The sequence below is a fragment of the Rattus norvegicus genome, chromosome 8, assembly GCF_021556685.1.
Source record: "Rattus norvegicus strain SHRSP/BbbUtx chromosome 8, alternate assembly SHRSP_T2T, whole genome shotgun sequence".
Taxonomy (NCBI): Eukaryota; Metazoa; Chordata; class Mammalia; order Rodentia; family Muridae; genus Rattus; species Rattus norvegicus.
The window spans coordinates 100579847-100599095 of NC_141541.1; the positions used below are offsets into that span (position 1 = coordinate 100579847).

Sequence of the window (19249 nt, forward strand, 5' to 3'; positions counted from 1 at the left end):
TTTCTAAAGTAAGGCAAACACATTTTATTTCCATATGTTCATCCTGCCTTGCGTCCCGGCATTAACCTCTCGAGTCTCTCTGTCCACACAGGACTGTAGCAACACAAGAAAGTGTCTAATTACACTCTAGCAGTAACCCTTAGCACCTGGGCTCCCACTGTGGTTGAGGAAGATATTCACATTTAATGCTCTAGGTGTTTACATTTAACAGATTCTTTAGGTCCCACTCACCTAACTTTTAAACCGAATTTATAATGATCGAATTAAAACATGAGGTGGACAACGTGATGAGTCAGTGCTCAGGGCCGTCCCGAGGGAGCAGCTGCTGAGATGATGATGCTATCAGTGCTCTGAAGGAGACAGAAGCTTAGGCAACGGACACATGGCTAACAGTGTTCAGATTAAACTCTTAAAATGAATGCACTCAAGCTGGCCTATTTCTTATAATGTTTTAGAAACTTCAGAAGTAAATACACAATAGATCAATTTTTATTTAATAAAGTAGCACCAGTTTATGATATTCTAAACACTTTTCACTAATAACAAAACAAATGAACAAATGAGCTGTGGCCTTAGCTCAGTGGAGGAGAGCCTTCCTAACATTCACAGGTACTGTGAAAGAATGCATGTGAGAGAGAAATGCTAGGCCCTGGAGATTTTCAACATTCAAATAATATCCTAGATATTCTCAAAGAAGATTTGACTCCAATACCACAGTGTCTACATTTTAGAATTAAAAACACAAATAGCTCACATATTACTCAATGTAAAATGGGATTGGATAATATTATGAATATGAATCTTACATTTAAAGTAATCTTAAGTATACAACATTTTGATCTAATAGAGAATGAAGTATGTATTTATTTATGTGGAAGCACTAAACTATGTTAATTTATTATTTTATTGAGATGACTCTTTTCTACCAAGTGAGTAGCAAGGCGTCATTCAGTGAGTTATTTTATCAAAAAGAATTGAATTGAACCATTACTTAGGAGGACACGTCCTAGCTTTGCCAGCTCTAGTAAGGATATTAACATGACTATAGTCACTGAGGCATCCTTTTCTGCTCAGCAATTAATATTTCCAGAGACAAAAGCAGACAAAATCTCCAGTATATTCTAGTTTTATGTAAACTCTTCCAATCTGACATCACACTGGAGCCTCCGTTCCAGATTTCTCTGTGGTTTGATTAATTCTGAATTCTGGTGCTGTATATTATACCTGACAGATATGGGGTCCCTAATGTTCTTACAGGTTACCCTTATGCTCCTCCATCAATGTCTTTGCTTGGAATTTCTAAGATGGACGTGTTTTCCCTAGCTCAATTCTGATGTGTTCAAGCCATGGACACTGGAGGAGTTGAGGAGTCATTTAACTGGGCTGCTCAGTTCCAAGTCCAGGAAGTGAGGAATGAAACTGGGTTTAGGCCATCTTAATTCAACCTATTATCAATTTGCTGAGCTGTTTAAGGAGGGATAATTGTACCCAGCTCAAGATTTTTACCAAAGTGGGGCAAAAGTGAACGTTAGTCTGAACAGAACACACAGACACACAGACACACAGACACACAGACACACAGACACACACACACACACACACACACACACACACACACACACACACACCAGTCACTATCCAGGTTAACTGTGGTTTCTACCCCTCCACCCCTGGGTTCTCAGGCTTTTGGACTCCTCCTAGAGCCCATGATGTTGACTCAGTGGATTCTTCAGGCTTAAGTCTTTTTTTTGTTGTTGTTATTTTATTTATTTACATTTCAAATGATATCCTCCTGCCCAGTTTCCCCTCTACAAGTCCTCTATCCTCTGCTCCCTTCCCCCTGCCTCTATGAGGGTACTCCCCCACCTGCTCACCCACTCCTACCTCAGAGGACTAGTGTTCCTCTATTCTGGGTCATCAAATCTCCACAGGACCAAGGGGCTCCCTTCCCAGTGATGCCAAATAGGGCAGTCCTCTGCTACATACCCAACTGGAGCCTTGTGCACCCCTTGTATACTCTTGGTTGGTGGTTTAGTCCCTGGGAGCATTGGGGGTCTGACTGGTTGATATTGTTGGTTTTCCTATGGGATTGCAAACCCCTTCAGCTTCTATACTCTTTGCCCTAACTTCTCCATTGGGGTTTGGCTGTGTACATCCACATCTGTATTCCTTCAGCTCTGACAGAGCCTCTCAGGGGACAGCTATACCGGGTTCCTCTTAGTAAGCACTTCTTGGCATCAGCAATAGTGTCTGGGTTTGGTGTCTGCAGACAGGATGGATCCCCAGATGAACCAGTCTCTGGATGGCCTTTCCTTCAGTTGCTGCTCCACTCTTTGTCCCTGCATTTCCTTTTGACAGGAGGAATTCTGGATTAATATTTTTTCAAGGGTTAAGTCTTTGAATAGAAGTAACCCATTGGTTTTCCAGTGGGGCTTCCCGACTACAGTGAGCAGAGTATGAAACATCTTAATGTCACATAATCACAGGTGACAATCACTTGGATTGGCTCCTCCCTGTAGAAAAGCATACATATACCCTGGTGAGTAGGACTTTCTAGAGAATCCTGATACACACATCTGACATCTAAACATTACATTCTGCAGCTAAAAGACCTCAAATTGCCCAACCTATTATCAGTTTGCTGAACTGTTTAAGGAGGGAGAATTACCCAGCTCAAGATTTTTACCAAAGTAATAAAAGTGTCTAAAGTATGGGTTTGAGAGAGATGGCTAAGAGATTAGGAGCAGGTACTACCCTTGTAGATGACCTAAGCGTGGTGCCCGGCACCCACACCAAGCAGTTTACAATCATGTCATTCCAGTTCCATGGGAGCCATCCGCTACTTACCCTGTCTCTGTCTCTCTGTCTCTTTCTGTCTCTCTTTCTGTCTTTGTCTCTCTCTCTCTTTCTCTTACACACACACAAACAAATCATACATAAAATTAATAAATATTTTTAAAATGTTTAGTTTCACGGACATATTGAAGTGTTCTTCCTTTTAGAAGGTTTGAAATATAATTCTGGTTAATAGCCTGGAAAACATTTATTATTGCCTTTAAGTAAACTTGATTAACAGCAACAGTGTTTGCATTAATTGTCTACAATTCACCTTTTCCTCTTTTATTCTCTAAATGAGTAAGATACAGAGTCCATCTCAGCATCTCATATTTAAAATCCTCTGGCAGCTGTTAAATCACTAACAGAAGGTTGAGGAAAATACCACGCTTGTTCATTTTTAGAACTTCTGACCTTCCTCCAAAGCCTATGATAATTATATTTTATAGCCACTTGGCCATTGTTCTTTTGTAAACAAGTGGGAGACTTCAGGCCTTAAATTCATTGCGTTTGGTGTTACTGATTTGTGTTTTGAGTGAACACAAAGTAAACACTTAAACAAGCTCTGCTCTCAGGCAATGTGTGATAAAATCACAACAGGCACAGAAATGTAACCCCTGCATCTCCTACAGCAAGCAAACACGTGAAGCAAAGCACCACTGATGACCAGAAGGAATGCTCTGCATGGAGGAAATAGAAAAGGGAAAAGGAGCGCTGAGCCCCTGAGGTAGAAACCCCGTGGAGCGGTTCTACCTTCTTTCACACTCTGTGACAGTCAGTCAACAAGGGATTGATTATGGCTCTAGAATTGCATAGTGTGACTTCTGATTCTTCCTCTTCCCCCTCTGCAACTAGAGAAGGTAGAGGACAAAATAAACTAGACATTGTGGTCAACACTGGGCTATGTGTGAGCTCTTTCATTGCTATTAGGTGTCGCTTGGGTAACTAGGTACTATGATTACCTTAGGAGTAAGGCTGGGTCACCTCAGTCAGACTCATTCTTTTTGATTCTCTCAAATGTGCAGCGTCACCGTCATCGGAGAGCCCTTTCTCATTAAGAGTATCATAAAAACAAGCTTTTCTCCTTTCCACACCCCTCTTTGTTACACCTTTCCTCTTACAGGAAGAAGTAAAGGATCCATAGTCTTTAAACTTGAGTGTGTCCCTTGTGTCAACACCTGACCTGACCAGGGGACCTGCTCTATCAGTTCAGAGTATTGATTAGTCTCTTTGATGGGTTCAGTGTCTATGTCAAATTTTGGGCCCTCAGGACTCACTCATGCTTAAAAAACAAGAATCCCCCCCTTCTCTCTCCCTCCCTCCCTCCATCCCTACCCCTCTCTCTAATTAATTTATTTAATTTACATCCTGTTAGAAGCCTTCCCTCTGTCCTCCTGCTCCCCTCCCCTCCCCACCTCCTCCAATCCTCTTTTTCTCCTCAGAAAATGGAGTGGATATTAATCCGCCTTTGTATATCAAGATGCACTAGAACTAGGCACCTTTTCTATTGTGGTTCGTCGAAGCAGTCCAGTTAGGGGACAGGAATCCAAAGGCAGGTAACAGAGTCAAACACAGCCCTTCCTCCTGCTCTTAGGAAGTCCACATGAAGGTGCACAATTATTACCCGTGTGCAAGGGGCCTAGGTCTGTCCCATGTGTGCTCTCTGTTTGGTGGTCCACTTTCTCCAAGTTGGTTGATACTCTAGGTTTTTTTTGTGGTGTCCTTCACTTCTTTGGCTCCTTCAATCCTTCCTCCTCCTCTTCCACAGGACTCCCTAAGCTCTGCCTATGCTTGGATGTGGTCGCTGCATCTGTTTACATCAGGTGCTAGGTGAAGCCTCTCAGATGACAGTTATGCTAGGCACCTGACTTCAAGTTGCTGCAGGGTTCTCTTCCCCCACACCAACCCTCTCTGTGTGTTTGTGTGTGTGTGTGTGTGTGTGTGTGTGTGTGTGTGTGTGTGTGTGTGTGTGTGTAGCCCTGGCTGTCCTGAACTCAGTCTGTTGAACAAGCTGGCATTGAGCTCCGAGATTAGACTGTTTCTATTTCCCAAATGCTGGAATTAATGGCGAATGCCACCACTACTCTGCTCAAACAGGCTCTCTATAACATTTAGATTAATTAATCAATCTGTTAAATGGATTCAGTTTCTCCACCAAGTGCTAGCTCCTCACTCAAAAAAAAAAAAAAAAAGTGGCCAGGACTATATCTTAATAAAGTTGTCTTCACTTTGACATCTTACAAGATTGCAAACTAGGTCAATCTAGCTCTTCTTCAGATCTCCTTTATAATGTTTTCTGAATTTGAGCATGGTCCATTTTTCAAGGTAGGAACATCCTGTGACAATTCTCTTTCCTCTCTAAAACTATTTAGTTACTAAAGACTGCTTATTCCTCTTCATCAGGGTATATTAATTATACAAGGTGACTTTTCATTCTGACATTTTCATACATCACATAATGTGCTTTGATTATATTCGCTCTTGCCCACTCCTCTTTTTTTATTACTAAATACTGACTCAGTATCTCAATATCACATCAAACGGTTTACGATGTCAATAAAATAATCTCCCCTGTACTTGTTTCTCTTGTCCTACAAATCTTACCTCGTCTTTACAAACAAGAACCTAATAGTGTCTTTCCTGTACTTATAATTAGATAACACCCTCTTCTACCTTCCACAATAAAATGGAATGTCTTCATTACAAGCCCTTGGACTCAATAGCCCCATTTCAACCTCTCCAGGTTAGATTATATAATGCTAGCGGCTGAACACAGTTTCCCTATACTTGGTTATCAAGATGAACTTTCTCTGATTGAAGAACAGATCTTAGCACTTAGAAGAGAATTTGAGACAGTATTTTAGAACTGAGAGATCATTCTGCTTTAATCTAACGTGAGGTCTTACCATCTACAATAAAGTACTGGAAGGACAGTGGGACAATGAAAGCACATCTAATCTTTAGATTCCTGTCTTAGAAGTAACAGCCTTGTTTCTTCGATGACACTGGTACTATTTCAATCACACCTGGAAACAAGGAAATACATTCTAGGGCAAACAACCACTGCTCAGTTTCAATTATTTCCATTGGAAAAAGGAACACAAGTTTTGGTTTTAAAAGTAACTTTTAGTCTCCTGTAATTATCGCTTTGGAGGCCCTTTGCCTCAGTCAGCTAGCCTAGGCCTAGGCCTGGAATTTTCTAGCCTCTGTACAGTCTTATTTAAGTCTAGACTATTTTCAGCCTCTGGGACTTACTGCTGAATTCGCCCTTCTGGTTCTTTCTTAACTAACTCTGGCTGTCTGGTTCAACTCAGCTGCTCTAGCTCAAACTTCTCTCCAAGTTGACTGAATCAATCTGGCTTCTCTCAGTGTCTGACTGAGTTGCTCTTCTTCACCTCCTACTGACTCTGGCAATCTGTTCTAATCTCCTGGCTCCTTCTCATTTTCTGACTTGGTCTGTCTCTGCCTGTGTCTGGATGATTCCATCCGTAACTTGTCTCTGTAACTCTCCTGGTAACACTGCCTCCCTCTCTGTCTCTTCACGGCCCCTCAAGAACCTTCCCCTTTCTTTATCTTGTCATGAGAGTTGGGTATATCCTATTTTGTCAGATCTTTCTCTGATTCATCACTTTGTCTGCCACTCAATTAGACATCATGTTCAAACTTGGGCGGTTTGTTCTATAAATTAATTTTACCTTTATTGCTTGGGATTAAAGGTGTGTACTAAGGGTGTTTCTGGATGCTAGCCAGAGAGATTAAAGGTGTGTGTTGCAGCTGAGCCACAGGACAACTAGAATCAGGTTTTTTGGTGAACACAATCTCAGGGTTCACTGTGTGATCAACCATCCTGCAATATTTGGTCTCTGTTGCAAACGTAGGAGTCTCTGTGGTTCCATCCATACCTTTCTGCTGAAACTATGCATGTTTGTATCCTTGAAGTACCTGACCACCTCTCTTTACATTAGTTCTGCCTTCTACTCATGGCTGCTTCCTACTTTTTCCTTTAAAACTTAGTGGAACCATGTGTCATAGAAAGCTATCATCACTGTTCTTTCTTTCCGAATAACTTCTTTGTGTAATCTATACGATTTTGTAGCCATAAATTCTGGATAACCTTGATGAGCTTCTTCTATACACTATTATTTTAAAATGTCAACTTTCCACTTCGTCAAGGGACCTGAAAAGCTTTGGATTAAATATATGACATATTTGGAGTTATTTATTTATTTTTCTTATAAACGTAAGGAAATAGTTCTTTTAAGTAAAAAGATCTAGATTTGCTTAAAGACTTGGTTGCTCATTTATTTAAGAGGAGCTCTTGTTTTAATTTTAGTGGAAACTCCCTAATGATAGTACTTTTTTTTTCCTCAATAGGAAATTCCATTCTTTCTCTTTCTGGGAAGGCTCCACCCTGCATTTCCAATCCTGTCGGGAAAGTTGTGTGTCTTTTTAACCTAATCCAGACTACAGGAGGTGAATAGAAGTGATAGGTGTTATCAGCTCATTCCCTGGCTCCTGGGACCACCCTTCGTGGCTAAGCCCTTTCTCTTCCTTTGCTTATGGACCATATGTTAAAGCCTCGAACTACCTGGAAAGACGTATACTAAAGATTACACAGCCTGGGGCTTAGTATACTTCTAGGAAGCACACACACACACACACACACACACACACACACACACACATACACACCCACACAGACACACACACACACACAGAGAGACACAGACACACACACACACACACACACCACACCACAAACACACACACACACCATACCACACCACACATATCACACACCATACACACCACACCACACACACACACACACACACCATAACACCACACCACACATCACACACACCACACCACACACACACACACACCACACCACACACACCATACCCCACACACACACACACACACCACACCATACCACACACACACACACACACACACACACACCCCACATCACACAGCCACCAAACAGGAACATGTCCATTCAGTTGTTACCTGTTTAATACTTTAGGACATTAAAGTTTGGAAGGTGGGAAGACGCAAACATTACCTAAAATAACTCGACCTCCTGTTAGTAATAAGGAATCAGCATAGTCATTCAACATTTAAATCGTTTGCTAAGGATAGTTTTTCTAAGTAGAAAACTTAGAAAAAAGTTTCTAAGAAGAGTGGGCCTGAGGTACGAAGACATTAGGCAGGGAAGCAAACACAAAGTGAGCCACCAGCTGTCAGCGGCTGCCCATGAAGCTCCACCTCATGGATTCCCCTGTGGCCAAGAGTCTCGGAGCTGCTGGTAACAACGGTTAGCCTAGGAGACACAACAGAGGGGAAAGCAGTAGGAAGACTCTTACTTAGACAGACTGCCCTAATGCTGAAAAGCTCTTCAAGGTATTACCTATAAATAAACGTCAACTGCTTACGTTAAAACAAACAAAAGGACTAGCGAATAGCTATAACTATACTATAACATTCAAATGAAATGAGCCCATTTATGCAAAGAGAGGGTAGTGAAGATCCTTGTTTGGTCTGAGTAGAAAATCGGGTTAAGAGTGACGATAAATACGAGTTCCTACCAGCAAGCCAGTTGAGGTTACAAACCACCTTGAGCTATGTTGAGTTCAGGGTTCATTTCTCAGCATCAGAGTGCCACGCTCTCAGACTCCTTTTGTAGAGGTTCACTTTTCCATGGAAGAACAATATACTGAGTGCACACAGGTACTTATGTGTGTCCAGAAATACATACACAATAAAAGTAGTGAGCTCTTCCCAAGACGCTCCCCAGATTTTTAGTTGAATATACTTAGAAATGCACCAATCACTGGGAAAGAAGAGTGAGTTCACTAATCAAAATTCACCTGTAACCCTTTCATCATCCTTTCATAACCTCCCCTCCCCCAAGAATATCAAATGATTCATAAAATGCAGGCAGGAAAAAATACCTTCCGTGTCATAGGGAAATTTCTTAGAAATGTCCACACCTGGCATAGTAAGTCAGAAACTTTGAAGGTATGACCTTCAAATGCAGTTTTAGCTGGGTGTTTCTTCTCCGGCTGTAATTTGAGAAGCACCATTTTACTACACAAAGCAGATGCTGATTTTTGGTGATCGAGCAGTAGTTCAAACCAAACCTGAATGTTTTCTAGTTAAGGGTGGTACTTTCCCACAATCTGTAGTAAAAAGAAAGTAAAGACTGCTAACAGCAAAAGACTTCAGACGGTTATATAAAAGCCGTGAGACTTTTAAAAAGAGGAGTAAAATGCTGCTAGGAAAAGAATTCAACAAACTTGAAAGTGCAAACAGGGCGGATGGAACAGATGTGGTAATTGATGTTACCACTTAGGAAAGTGTGAAAAGCAGTTAAGTAATTTTGAGGAAACTGAACCCAAATAGGTTGAGTAGTTGAGATGGGGCAATGTAAAGAAAGTTCCCAGTAGAGGCCACTCCCCAGGTGATGAGTAGCCTTCCCTTCCAAGGCCATCAAAATCCCACTTCCTTTTGCGTAGCCCATGGGCGGGGCAGGCAAGGTGGACTGTCGCCTGGCCCCTTGGGCGCAGTTGGAGGATTCTGGAGTGCTGGCTCGCGTCATCCAGAGTGAGTCCCTCTGAGAGGCTTTAGGGAGAGCTGTGCGACAGCTGCACCACTAGCAAGGGGTTGGGACTCACGACTGCCAGGAGCCAGCTGTCCACCTTGCAGACCTCAGAGCAGAAGGAGCCTCAGGTGAGTCCACATTCCATGCTGTCCCGGACTGAGCTCGCGATCTGTGCGCGCACCGGAGCTGGGCACGGTGATGGGGCGTGGGGCTGGCAGGGGTTTACTGGGGGGCGGGAGGAGCAAGCAGGAGCAAGGACTGGGGGCGGTTTGCTCATACGGCAGAGGTTATGGTCTGGAGCCTAGGAGAAATGGCCGAAAGACTTGGGCTCAGTGACCCCGGAAGTGGGAAGGGAACTCAGCCAGAAGCCCTGCTGTCCTGCCCGCTGCTCGGAATCCACACTCTTGTCACCTCTTTGCTAGTTCCTACCGGATCGTTTTCAGTTTAGCACACTGCTTCACACACTAGAGCGGCTCTGTGATAGCGCTCTTTTCAAATGCGCAGAGCCCAAGCTGGAGTCCCATTGCAGGAAAAGGAAAGGGAAAAAAAGAAGAGAAATTGTTCAAAGAGCCTGCTAGCTCTTTAACAAGGGTGTTCTTTGGGATTGTGGCTAGAACTCAAACTATGCATAGCATTCTAAATATAAAAGTAGGGAATGTACGGGGTTAAAGGTCAGGGTGGGTAGGACCAGGAGGCGCAGATTCAGTCTTCCGTTACATACCTTGCATTCTGACAGGGTTTCTTCAGGTGCATTCATCGCTTTCCTGAAATTGTTAACAGTAAAAGACTTAAAGATTGTAGCCACTTTAAAAAAAAAAATCCCTTGGGAGGAAGAGGCATACATATTTCTGAGTTCGAGGCTAACCTTGTCTGTAGACCAAGTTCCAGGACTGCCATGGCTACGCAAGAGAAACCCTGTCTGGAGAAAAACAAAACAGAGGAAAACCAACCAAAACAACAACAAAAAGAGTCGTTACTTTTGCATCAGTTAATATAAACTGAATAAAGAACCAAGTGGAAAACTAGCGTTTATTCGATTAAATACTTGACACAGCTCCCACGCCTACAACTCTCCCCGCTGGTTCCTGTGTGGCTTGATTTCTGTAATCTTATTCCTGGAAGTTGGGTATGGCCACCTCCCCTGTTCCAAGACAAACAATTACACTTTCTTCCGGCTTACCAGTTGGAACTAAGTAGTAGGTGCCAGTGAAGCTTAACAAAAAGCACCAGGCACTTGAGGGTGGGAGAGTGTGGTTCCTTGAGTTTTGCTAACAACAGAGCTTTCTACCTGGATTCTTACAAAAATTGTGCCCCTTTGAATAATGAACAAACATAAAGAAATAGACTGTTGCTAAACCAAAGAGAGTCCCTGCTTCTGGACAGAGCAACGTGACCTCTCCTTTCTCTGCTGTGTAACTCAGAGTTTGTTCATTCCCCCTGCATGAGGTGAGGTTTTAGCTTCAGGGCCTCGACCTGAGCAACATCACCTGTGTGTAGCGCTCGCTGAACACTGTCGTGTAGACTTAGAGAATTTTGCTGTCTCTGTACACATTGTAAACAGTGTATACACTGTGTAGAGAGTGTAGATAGAATAAACTCTGGTATCCATGAATACCCCCTTGGAAACACAGGTGAATATTTCCTCAGGAAATATTTATACAAGCATATATGCCTGTGTGTGCACAACATACTATTGTAGTAGAACAGTATGAAATAAATAGAGCTTGTTGAAACTATGTATTTAGTTAAGTGTTTTAACAAGTCTTTGTATTTTTCAAATTAAAATTTTGGGTGGGGGGAACTTACCTAGTCACTAAAAGATTGACACCAAAAGTAAACTGGAACCCTAGGCTTTGCTATCTTACAAAAAACGAGTGCCCTTTTAAAATACTTGCTAACAAATTTCACTTGGTAGAAGGTTGGGAGCCTTTTTCTTTCTTTCTTTCTTTTTTTTTTCATTAAACCAGAGATAATGATAGGAAGATATGGAAATGAGCTGCTTTAATTCATCTAGTTAGTGAACTGAGCAGCAGTAAACAACCTTGGCTCAGTGAACTCAGGGGCTTCATTTATAAGTAAGCCAAAAAAAAACTCACCTCAAATTAATGTAAAATTTTTTGGCTTCCCAGAAGGTATTTTGCAATCATGTAGGAACCCCAGTAAGAATAACTGGATTTTGAGATGTGTTTTTGCTTCTTTAAATTTACATCTTATTTTTGTAGAACACTTGACGACTGTGTGTTCAGTGGATTCTAGTTGGCATATAATCTATTTTCATTCAAAGCTTGCCCATGTCTCCTTCAGAGTTTAAGCTTGTTTGCTTTTTGTGACCATGAAATAGTGAGGTGGATTTTGAGAAGGAAGCATTCTCTTTCAAAGGATATTGCATTTGTAAGCAATGTACTTCTGGTATAAGTGCACAATCAGGGGTTCTGTTTCCCCAAACGCTCACCAATGCCTTGAAGCATTGTGGAAATGCATTGAACCATTTGGGGAAATATATTTTCATACTCATCTGCCTCGGTTTGACAATCGCTGAAGCCACAATTTGACAGATGGAATGTTTCCTTCTAAGTATTTACTAAACCTTTCCAAAACTACAAAACCTACCTAAAAAAGTGGAGCTAAAATGTACCTAAAAATTATTTGATTTGTGACCCAAACACAACTAAAAGAACCTGGAAAGTATTTGATATGTGACTTCACTGTCACAATTTTGCTTTACCACCTTTTCTATCACAGCTTTTTTTTTTCTTTCCCCTTTACCCACCACGAAGTCTCTCACTCAACTGGTCAGCTCTTCGGGATTCTAATGATGGTTTAAAAGCAGTAGAGTGTTGCTGGGTTGCACAGAGCCATGTGTTGACATTTGGGCTGTGAAGAGAAACGTGAGTTTAACTTGTCCACTGGGTGGTTTACAGGCAGGCGTGTGTTCTCATGTATGCACTAACAGGTAAATTCTGGTTAAATAGCCTCAAGCTACTTATTTTCTGAATTGTGGAGACATGATGTGAATCCCTCGTACTATCTCCCAGTCTCAGATGGGAATGTTTTACAATTCGGAGAAAACTCAGAAAAGAACTGAGGAGATGGCTCAGTAGATAAAGAACGTGTTATGCAAGCATGGAGGTTGGAGGTGGGAATTACCAGAATCTACATAGAAGCCAGACAGTTGCGGCCACTGCCTGAAATCCCAGCTGACAGGAAACAGAGGCTGTGACCAGAGTAATAGTCAAGCTCACTAGATAGATGAGCTAGAACTGGCTAGAACTGGCCAGCGTCAGTAAAGACGGTGAAGTGAAATTGAGGAAGATGCCGGGTGTCCGCTGCGGCTCTCTAAACCTCAGTCCATATCAGCACACACGCAAACACATATAGACAAATGCTTGCATGCCTCATACACACTTAAAAGCAAGCACTTCTTAATTAAAAATTTTAATTAAAAAAACTAGAAATGAAATGGAAACTTGAGGTTGTAATAATAAAAAAACCCAGAAATTACATAATTGTATTATATAGACTTTCATTAATATGTATAGGGTGCCACAATTTTCCATAAATGTGTCACATAATATAGTAACCAAGAAGATAATAGTAATCAGGAGGTATTTCTTGAAGTTTCTCATTTGTTCTGGGTAATTGCATATCATTGGTGCAGTTTATATATTTATTAGAGACATCACAAATATCATTTTCTTTTTCATAGAAACCTCCTGAAACAAAAAAAAAATTAAGAGCAGAAAACGTTATTTAAAAATCATCAGGATAAAATGTGGGTGACATGCTGCAACTGGGGACACAGTTTCAAGTTATTTTTAAAGCTGGGTGACATTTGGGCTGACAAGGCTCCAGTAAGGTTAAAGAAGGCAGAGGGGTCATTTCTACAGCTAAGGAGAGCAGTCTGGGTAGGCAGCTGTGCGTTTAATGCCTTCATTCATTACACATATGGGTCTCTATTCTAAGTGGCACATGCAAAGGCTTAGTGGCCACCTAACATTCTGCTCTAGATTCCACACACAGCATTTTAAATCCTGGGCTGTTCTAAACCCTCCCCTGGGAATGAGATCCCACATTTTATTCCACAGCAGTTTTTCTAATGGGCGCTTCTCCTCACAAACATAGATCAAGCCTCAAAATTATGAATTAGAGTATTAAGAAAACATCCAGGATTGACAAATGAGCACAGTTTGGGGATTTCTGTGCAAGGAGGAAATTGTCCTTTAGCCCCAAGACAAACAAACCCAGTGGCTTCTCAGTGGGTTATGTTATACAGACAGAATCTTATTACACCACCACATTCTTAAGGTCCACCTGACATGGCTTTGGAATTCCCCTCTTTCCACATCCTAAGAAGAAATATTTGTCAACAAAGATTTTCACAGTCAAGCTGTCTAGATAGACTAGCAGGAATTGGCAAACTGTAGGTTCAGTGGGAGTCCTGCCCCAACACATAAGGTAAATTACAACTGAGGAAGATACCAGGGTCAATTTCGGCTCTCTAAACTGTAGCCCAGGTCTACACATGCAAACATACACTATCTGCATTAAACATATGTACACATTTTACTTTTCACTCTGTGTGGTATGCATACATGTGTACAGGTATGTTTACATGTAGGTATTATATGTTTGCTTGTGTCCCACCATGAGAAGAAAAGGTGTTTTTAATTAAAGTATTTTCAAAGATTGAACTGTTGAGCTGGTTCATCTTGAACATTGGATGAGTTAGGGAGAGGGAACTGCTCGCATTTTATAATTGGAATTCAATAACTATGACAGGATTTTTTTTTTCAAGTTAAGAGCTTTGTTTACCAAATGTAAGAAATATGAAGTTGTTTGACTGGATGGAAGATGAAAATAACAGAAAGCTGCAACCCTTTAAAGTTCTTGTTGAGTTGAGGCCATAGATCTCTGTAAGCTAAGTGCGTTAAACAGCGGCATAAGAAATAAGGAGCATGGGAGTGGTGAGATGGCTCAGTGGTCCTTGCAGATCTTGCAGAGGACCAACCTCTGGGTCCCAGCACCCACACGATAGGATGCTGCTGTTGTAAAAATATAAAAAGAGAACAGTCTTTTTATCCGCTCTAGGTCCAGAACTGTAGTGCCCCAAGATATCTGCTAGATATCTTCCCAGAAGCACACATTCCAATTCCGTGGCGGCCCAGACTAGCCGCCCCACACTCCCTTACACTTAAATCTGCACACGAAAGAGCACACGACACAATAACCTCTGATCCAGTTGATAAGATATAATTGCCCACCTAAACTGCAAAGCCCAGTACACATCCATCCCTTAAGAACATTCACAACAACCTGTACATGGAACCTTAATGCCAGCCTCCATATTGTCCCACCACAGCTTCTCTCCTTCCTCTCCTCTTCGGTTCCCATCTCCTCCTCCTCTTTCAAACTTTTCTCCCGCCCATCCGTCCTTCTCGTCCAATGACAGGCCTCATTCTATCTTGTACCTGTGACATCATCCCACAGGATACCTTCCAACCCTTGGTACGTTCAGTGCCAGAGCCTCCAGAGCCCTCTACTGGCCTCCTCATGCAGTAGGCTCACACTGCATGTACATACATGCATACATACATGCAAGTAAAGCCACTCAAACACATACAAAAAAATAAATGATTCTTAAAAGTAGAAATGGTGCGGGTAAAAATTTGGTCATTTAACACAAATATTAAAGATGGGATGCCACCTCTCGCTAGACCAAGATTTGTTTACCTTTCAATTTGATACATCTGTTAAGGTACTGTTAGCATGCTTAATGAAAACTGATATTCTTTTCAGTGCATAAGCTTTTATAATAGAAATTTGATGTTGAGAAAATATGTGTGAACTTTTTATGTGTGTGTATATATGTGTGTATCATATATATATATATATATATAATGAATTCTGAAGGATTAATATAGCCCTATACAACCTTTAAGTCTACTGTGATTACATATGCCTATTAATTCATTATTATCCCTATGGGTTAGTTGGCGCAAAACATAAATATTTATATTTTTGGTCAGTTAATGCATACTCATGTACTTATTGTTTGAAGTAAATACAGAAATTTAAATGAACAACACAAGTTTTTTTAGATTTATTCTAGAGTACAGTAAACCTATTGGAGCTGTAATAAACCGCTGTTGAACTTCTTGCTTATAAAGTACATATAAATGGGATTATACTACTTAGAAATCTTAGGTATTTCATTAAGATATGAAATTTTAAACTTAATTGTCTGTGCTAAAGAAAAAAATTATGAAATGGTACAGAAGGTGGCAATTGTTTCTTGAGAACACTGGAATTAATTATCTATGTAGACACATTGATGAATGTTTTGTCACTCGGAAGTGCACAGTAGAAGGAGTAAAAGGACAGCCAGCAACACCGGAATGTGCCAGAGAAGATGTGGGGTCAACTACATTCATGAGAGTCCAGGATAAAAGTTTTGAGTAACAGAATTTCTGCCTCATATGCTTCGGTTGTAGTCAGTAGACATGGAATGAGTTGCCATTTACAGTTCAGAATATGGTACCTGGATAGAGCAGAGAAAGCAAAAATGGGGTTCAACTATGGGGAATGGAGCAGTATTGAGTAAAAATTTTGCACGCTGCTGCAGAAATAGTCAGGCACAGAATCACTTGGATTGTCAGATAGCTGGTCTCTTAGAACCATAAGTAGATTCACTTTGTGAAGAGCAACTTTTAATCTACAGAGCAGAATACCAGACTTTCTCAAATTTGTGGCTTGGGTTAGGCAGGACAGTCCACACAGACCCTAGATTCCAGACTCCAGTCCAATACCCTGGAAATTTACTTCTCCTCTGTTGCTGGACCATTCCTACAGCCAAACTCAGAGGCTCATACATGGGCTCCATGCTTCTTTTAGAAGTGCATGTTCTGAAGACTAATTTCTGCCTCTGGTTGTGTGGAGGGTCTTTCACAGTGGTCCTCCTTGGATCCTCTTTCCAAAGACTCTTAGGAATGTGACTACCAATTAGGGCCACTAAAAAGACTCCCACAGTCCTACTGAGCACAGGAGTATAGAGACGAGGTTCAAACCCAACCATTTGAGTAAGCAGATCAGCCTAGACTACAGGAATCAGGAGGATGAGCCAGCCGGGCGCCTGAATAGTTTGTGGATACATTGAACAGTCACATCTCTCCTGTAAATTGGTAGATGATGAGCTAACACCAGATATCCTTTCTTTTCCAGAACAGTTTAAATCATGGAGAAGCACGGTAAGTAGTTTACGACAAATATTTACTTTTCTTCTTTATCATATCATCCGTTAAGGCATTCCTTGATTGTAATGCTTCCTTCAGTTACTGAGATTGATTTCTGACTCATTGTTATGCTATTGTCCTCAGTTTCCTACTTAGTATTCCAACGTGGAGAAGGTAGATACAAATGCCCACGGTGCCGTTTAGTTAATAACAGGAAAGCCACAGAGGGAGAAATATATGTTAGGTTTACAGATAAGTACATTGTGTGGAGCATACTAGATCGTATCCAAAGAACTTTCCTGGGCTTTTGGGCACCTTTTAAATGTATCGATTATTCTAGTCATACTAATTAAAGAAAAACATTTTCAATATCAGTTCTTTCTGAAAAAAAAAATGTTCAGATGGCTTGCTTTGATGACGCGTTTTACAACATCTCAGGAAAGTTCTAAAATAGCATTTATCACGTCTACAGTAAAAGAGTTTGCCTTACTGTGTTTTAGATACTGAGAGGAAAATTATTACAAATCTTTGGAAATAATATTAGTCAAATAATTTTCTCTGTAATGTTTTTTCTTTCTCTTTCATCTATGTGGAGATGATAAAAATATATATATCTCACCAGAATCGACATATTCTACAACCTTCAGGCCAGACCATTCTTTTCTTAATGACTTATGCAGCAACCTAAGTTTTCATAAAACAAATAAAGCCATTGAAATGAAATTTTGTGAAGACTTGAGCTATTTTACATGCTAGCAATTTGTTCAGGTTAGAGAAATTCATTTGACTACTGCGGCAAAATCACTTTTTTGCTCATTATATTCATATAGTTACATATACCTGTGTATACATAAAAGCAAAATAAAATATCTTCGAGTGATAGTTTAATGATAGGGCAGTGCTTTTTCTAAGCTACGCATGCTAAATTTCAAAAACATAAAATACATAAATTCAACTGTATGACTCAATTTTCACAGTATGTTTAAAGGTCCCCTTCATATTAGCTTTCTCTACAAGCTGAACTCATGTGTTGAGCCTACTTTGCCTGTCTCAGTTCAACATCACACGTTTTCTCGTTACTGTGCCTTCCTCTTCCTGAAACACTCTCATCAAATACCTTTTCCTGAATTACAGGCAAGCAAACCGAGTCTCCCTACCCGGGACCATATTTGCCAGCTATCCAAGGTAAAATATGTGCTGCAGAAGAAAAATAACACTTATCAACTGACAATTGGAAGGGAGAGAAAGAAAGGGAGTGGGGGCACACGTGCCTTTATTTTAGTAATTCTTCTTCAAGAAATTGCATTAAAGGAATATTGTCAGCTTCACTTATGTTAAATATTTAAAAATGCCTGAACCTTTAATCCCGGTGCTAGCTCCTGCACAAGTAGGGACACATGGCACTGTGGGGTATTTTTATCTGAGAGGCTCCACGTTGCTTCCAAGTACTCTGTGACCCAGGTGGTCCGTGGGCTGTTCCAGCATGGCACCTTGCTTCTCTGGTCCCTGGAGTTCATTCTGGTACATGTGAGGCCATGTGGAACTAACCATAGTTTATCTCTGGTTAGTATCTTTCCCAGTGGCTCTCTGCTAGCCCCAACCTCTCTGGTTCCAGCTACCAGAGCTCTAGAAAAGAGCTATAGAATCAGGGCTCTAGAAGTCCAGCATGGGCTGGCCTATCACGGCTCCCTATCAATGGACTCTGCTCACACTCCCAACAACTGCCCCCTGGTAATTGAAGTATAAATTCCCAACTAGCCTGTGAAATCAGGACTAAATAAACTATAACTTATCAATCAGATTTATATATTAAATTCTCAGTCCAATACATCCACACAATAAACTCACGACAAATTGATAAAGACAAAAACCACCCACCTAGATAAGATAATTTGACCTATAGAAATCCATCCCTTAAGAAATATTCATAACAACCTGTATCTGTAGAGATACGTGGTGAGAGTCATTTACATCTGCCTCCATGTTGTCTCTCCCTTCTCTTCTTCTCCCTCTCCTTTTAAAACCTCTCTTCTCGCCTCCCTTCTTATCCAATGACAGGCCTTGTGTCTGCCTTCACCTGCATAAAGGCATCAACCCACATTCACTCTTTTTGGTTTTCTTTTGTTCCATGTTTTCCATAGGAGTATTTTTTTAATGTATTTATTTTCATTTTATACGTGTTAGTGTCTTGCTTGTATGTCTGTGTGAAAGTGCCAGATCTTGGAGTTACAGACAGTTGTGAGCTGCCATGCGGGTGCTGGGAATTGAACCTGGAAGGGCAGTTGGTACTCTTAACCACTGAGCCATCTCCCCAGCTCTCATAGAAGTACTTTTTATAGAGGGCAGAAGAAGTTGTAAAGAACTATAAAATGAACAGTATGTTTATTTCAAGCAACAATGTTTCACTTAAAATACACAACCAAGAGTTCATTTTGTCAACTGCTCATGGGCTGTGAAGACTGAGATCAAGTATTGAGAATTTGAAGTTTTCATGGGTGTTTGTGAGTCCTGGGGGACTGGGAATTAATTGTAAAGTAACAGACAAATGAAAAGACTGCTTAGCACAGGAAGTGACCTA

The 19249-nt window shown here is 41.0% G+C and overlaps 1 protein-coding gene and 1 long non-coding RNA gene across 6 annotated transcripts in view; one reads left to right on the forward strand and one right to left on the reverse strand.

The window, feature by feature from the left end:
- LOC120094226 (uncharacterized) lies at positions 1-13018 on the reverse strand. Of its 2 annotated transcripts, XR_015627379.1 has the most exons (4): positions 10308-13018; positions 10164-10206; positions 8427-9743; positions 1-2513 (listed from the first exon to the last, which is right to left on the reverse strand). It is a non-coding gene; the product is annotated as an uncharacterized LOC120094226 (long non-coding RNA). The 2 variants fall into 2 exon arrangements; XR_015627380.1 differs by lacking the exons at positions 10164-10206; positions 10308-13018 and having other exon boundaries at positions 8793-9783.
- The window catches only part of Plscr1 (phospholipid scramblase 1), a 20532-nt gene continuing 10662 nt past the window's right edge, over positions 9380-19249 (forward strand). Inside the window, exons 1-3 of one of the 4 annotated variants that reach the window (XM_087560195.1) lie at positions 9380-9570; positions 16666-16686; positions 17806-17856. In XM_087560195.1, the coding sequence (XP_087416321.1) occupies positions 16674-16686; positions 17806-17856 (64 nt within the window). In that variant the 5' untranslated portion in view covers positions 9380-9570; positions 16666-16673. 4 annotated transcript variants of the gene reach the window in all.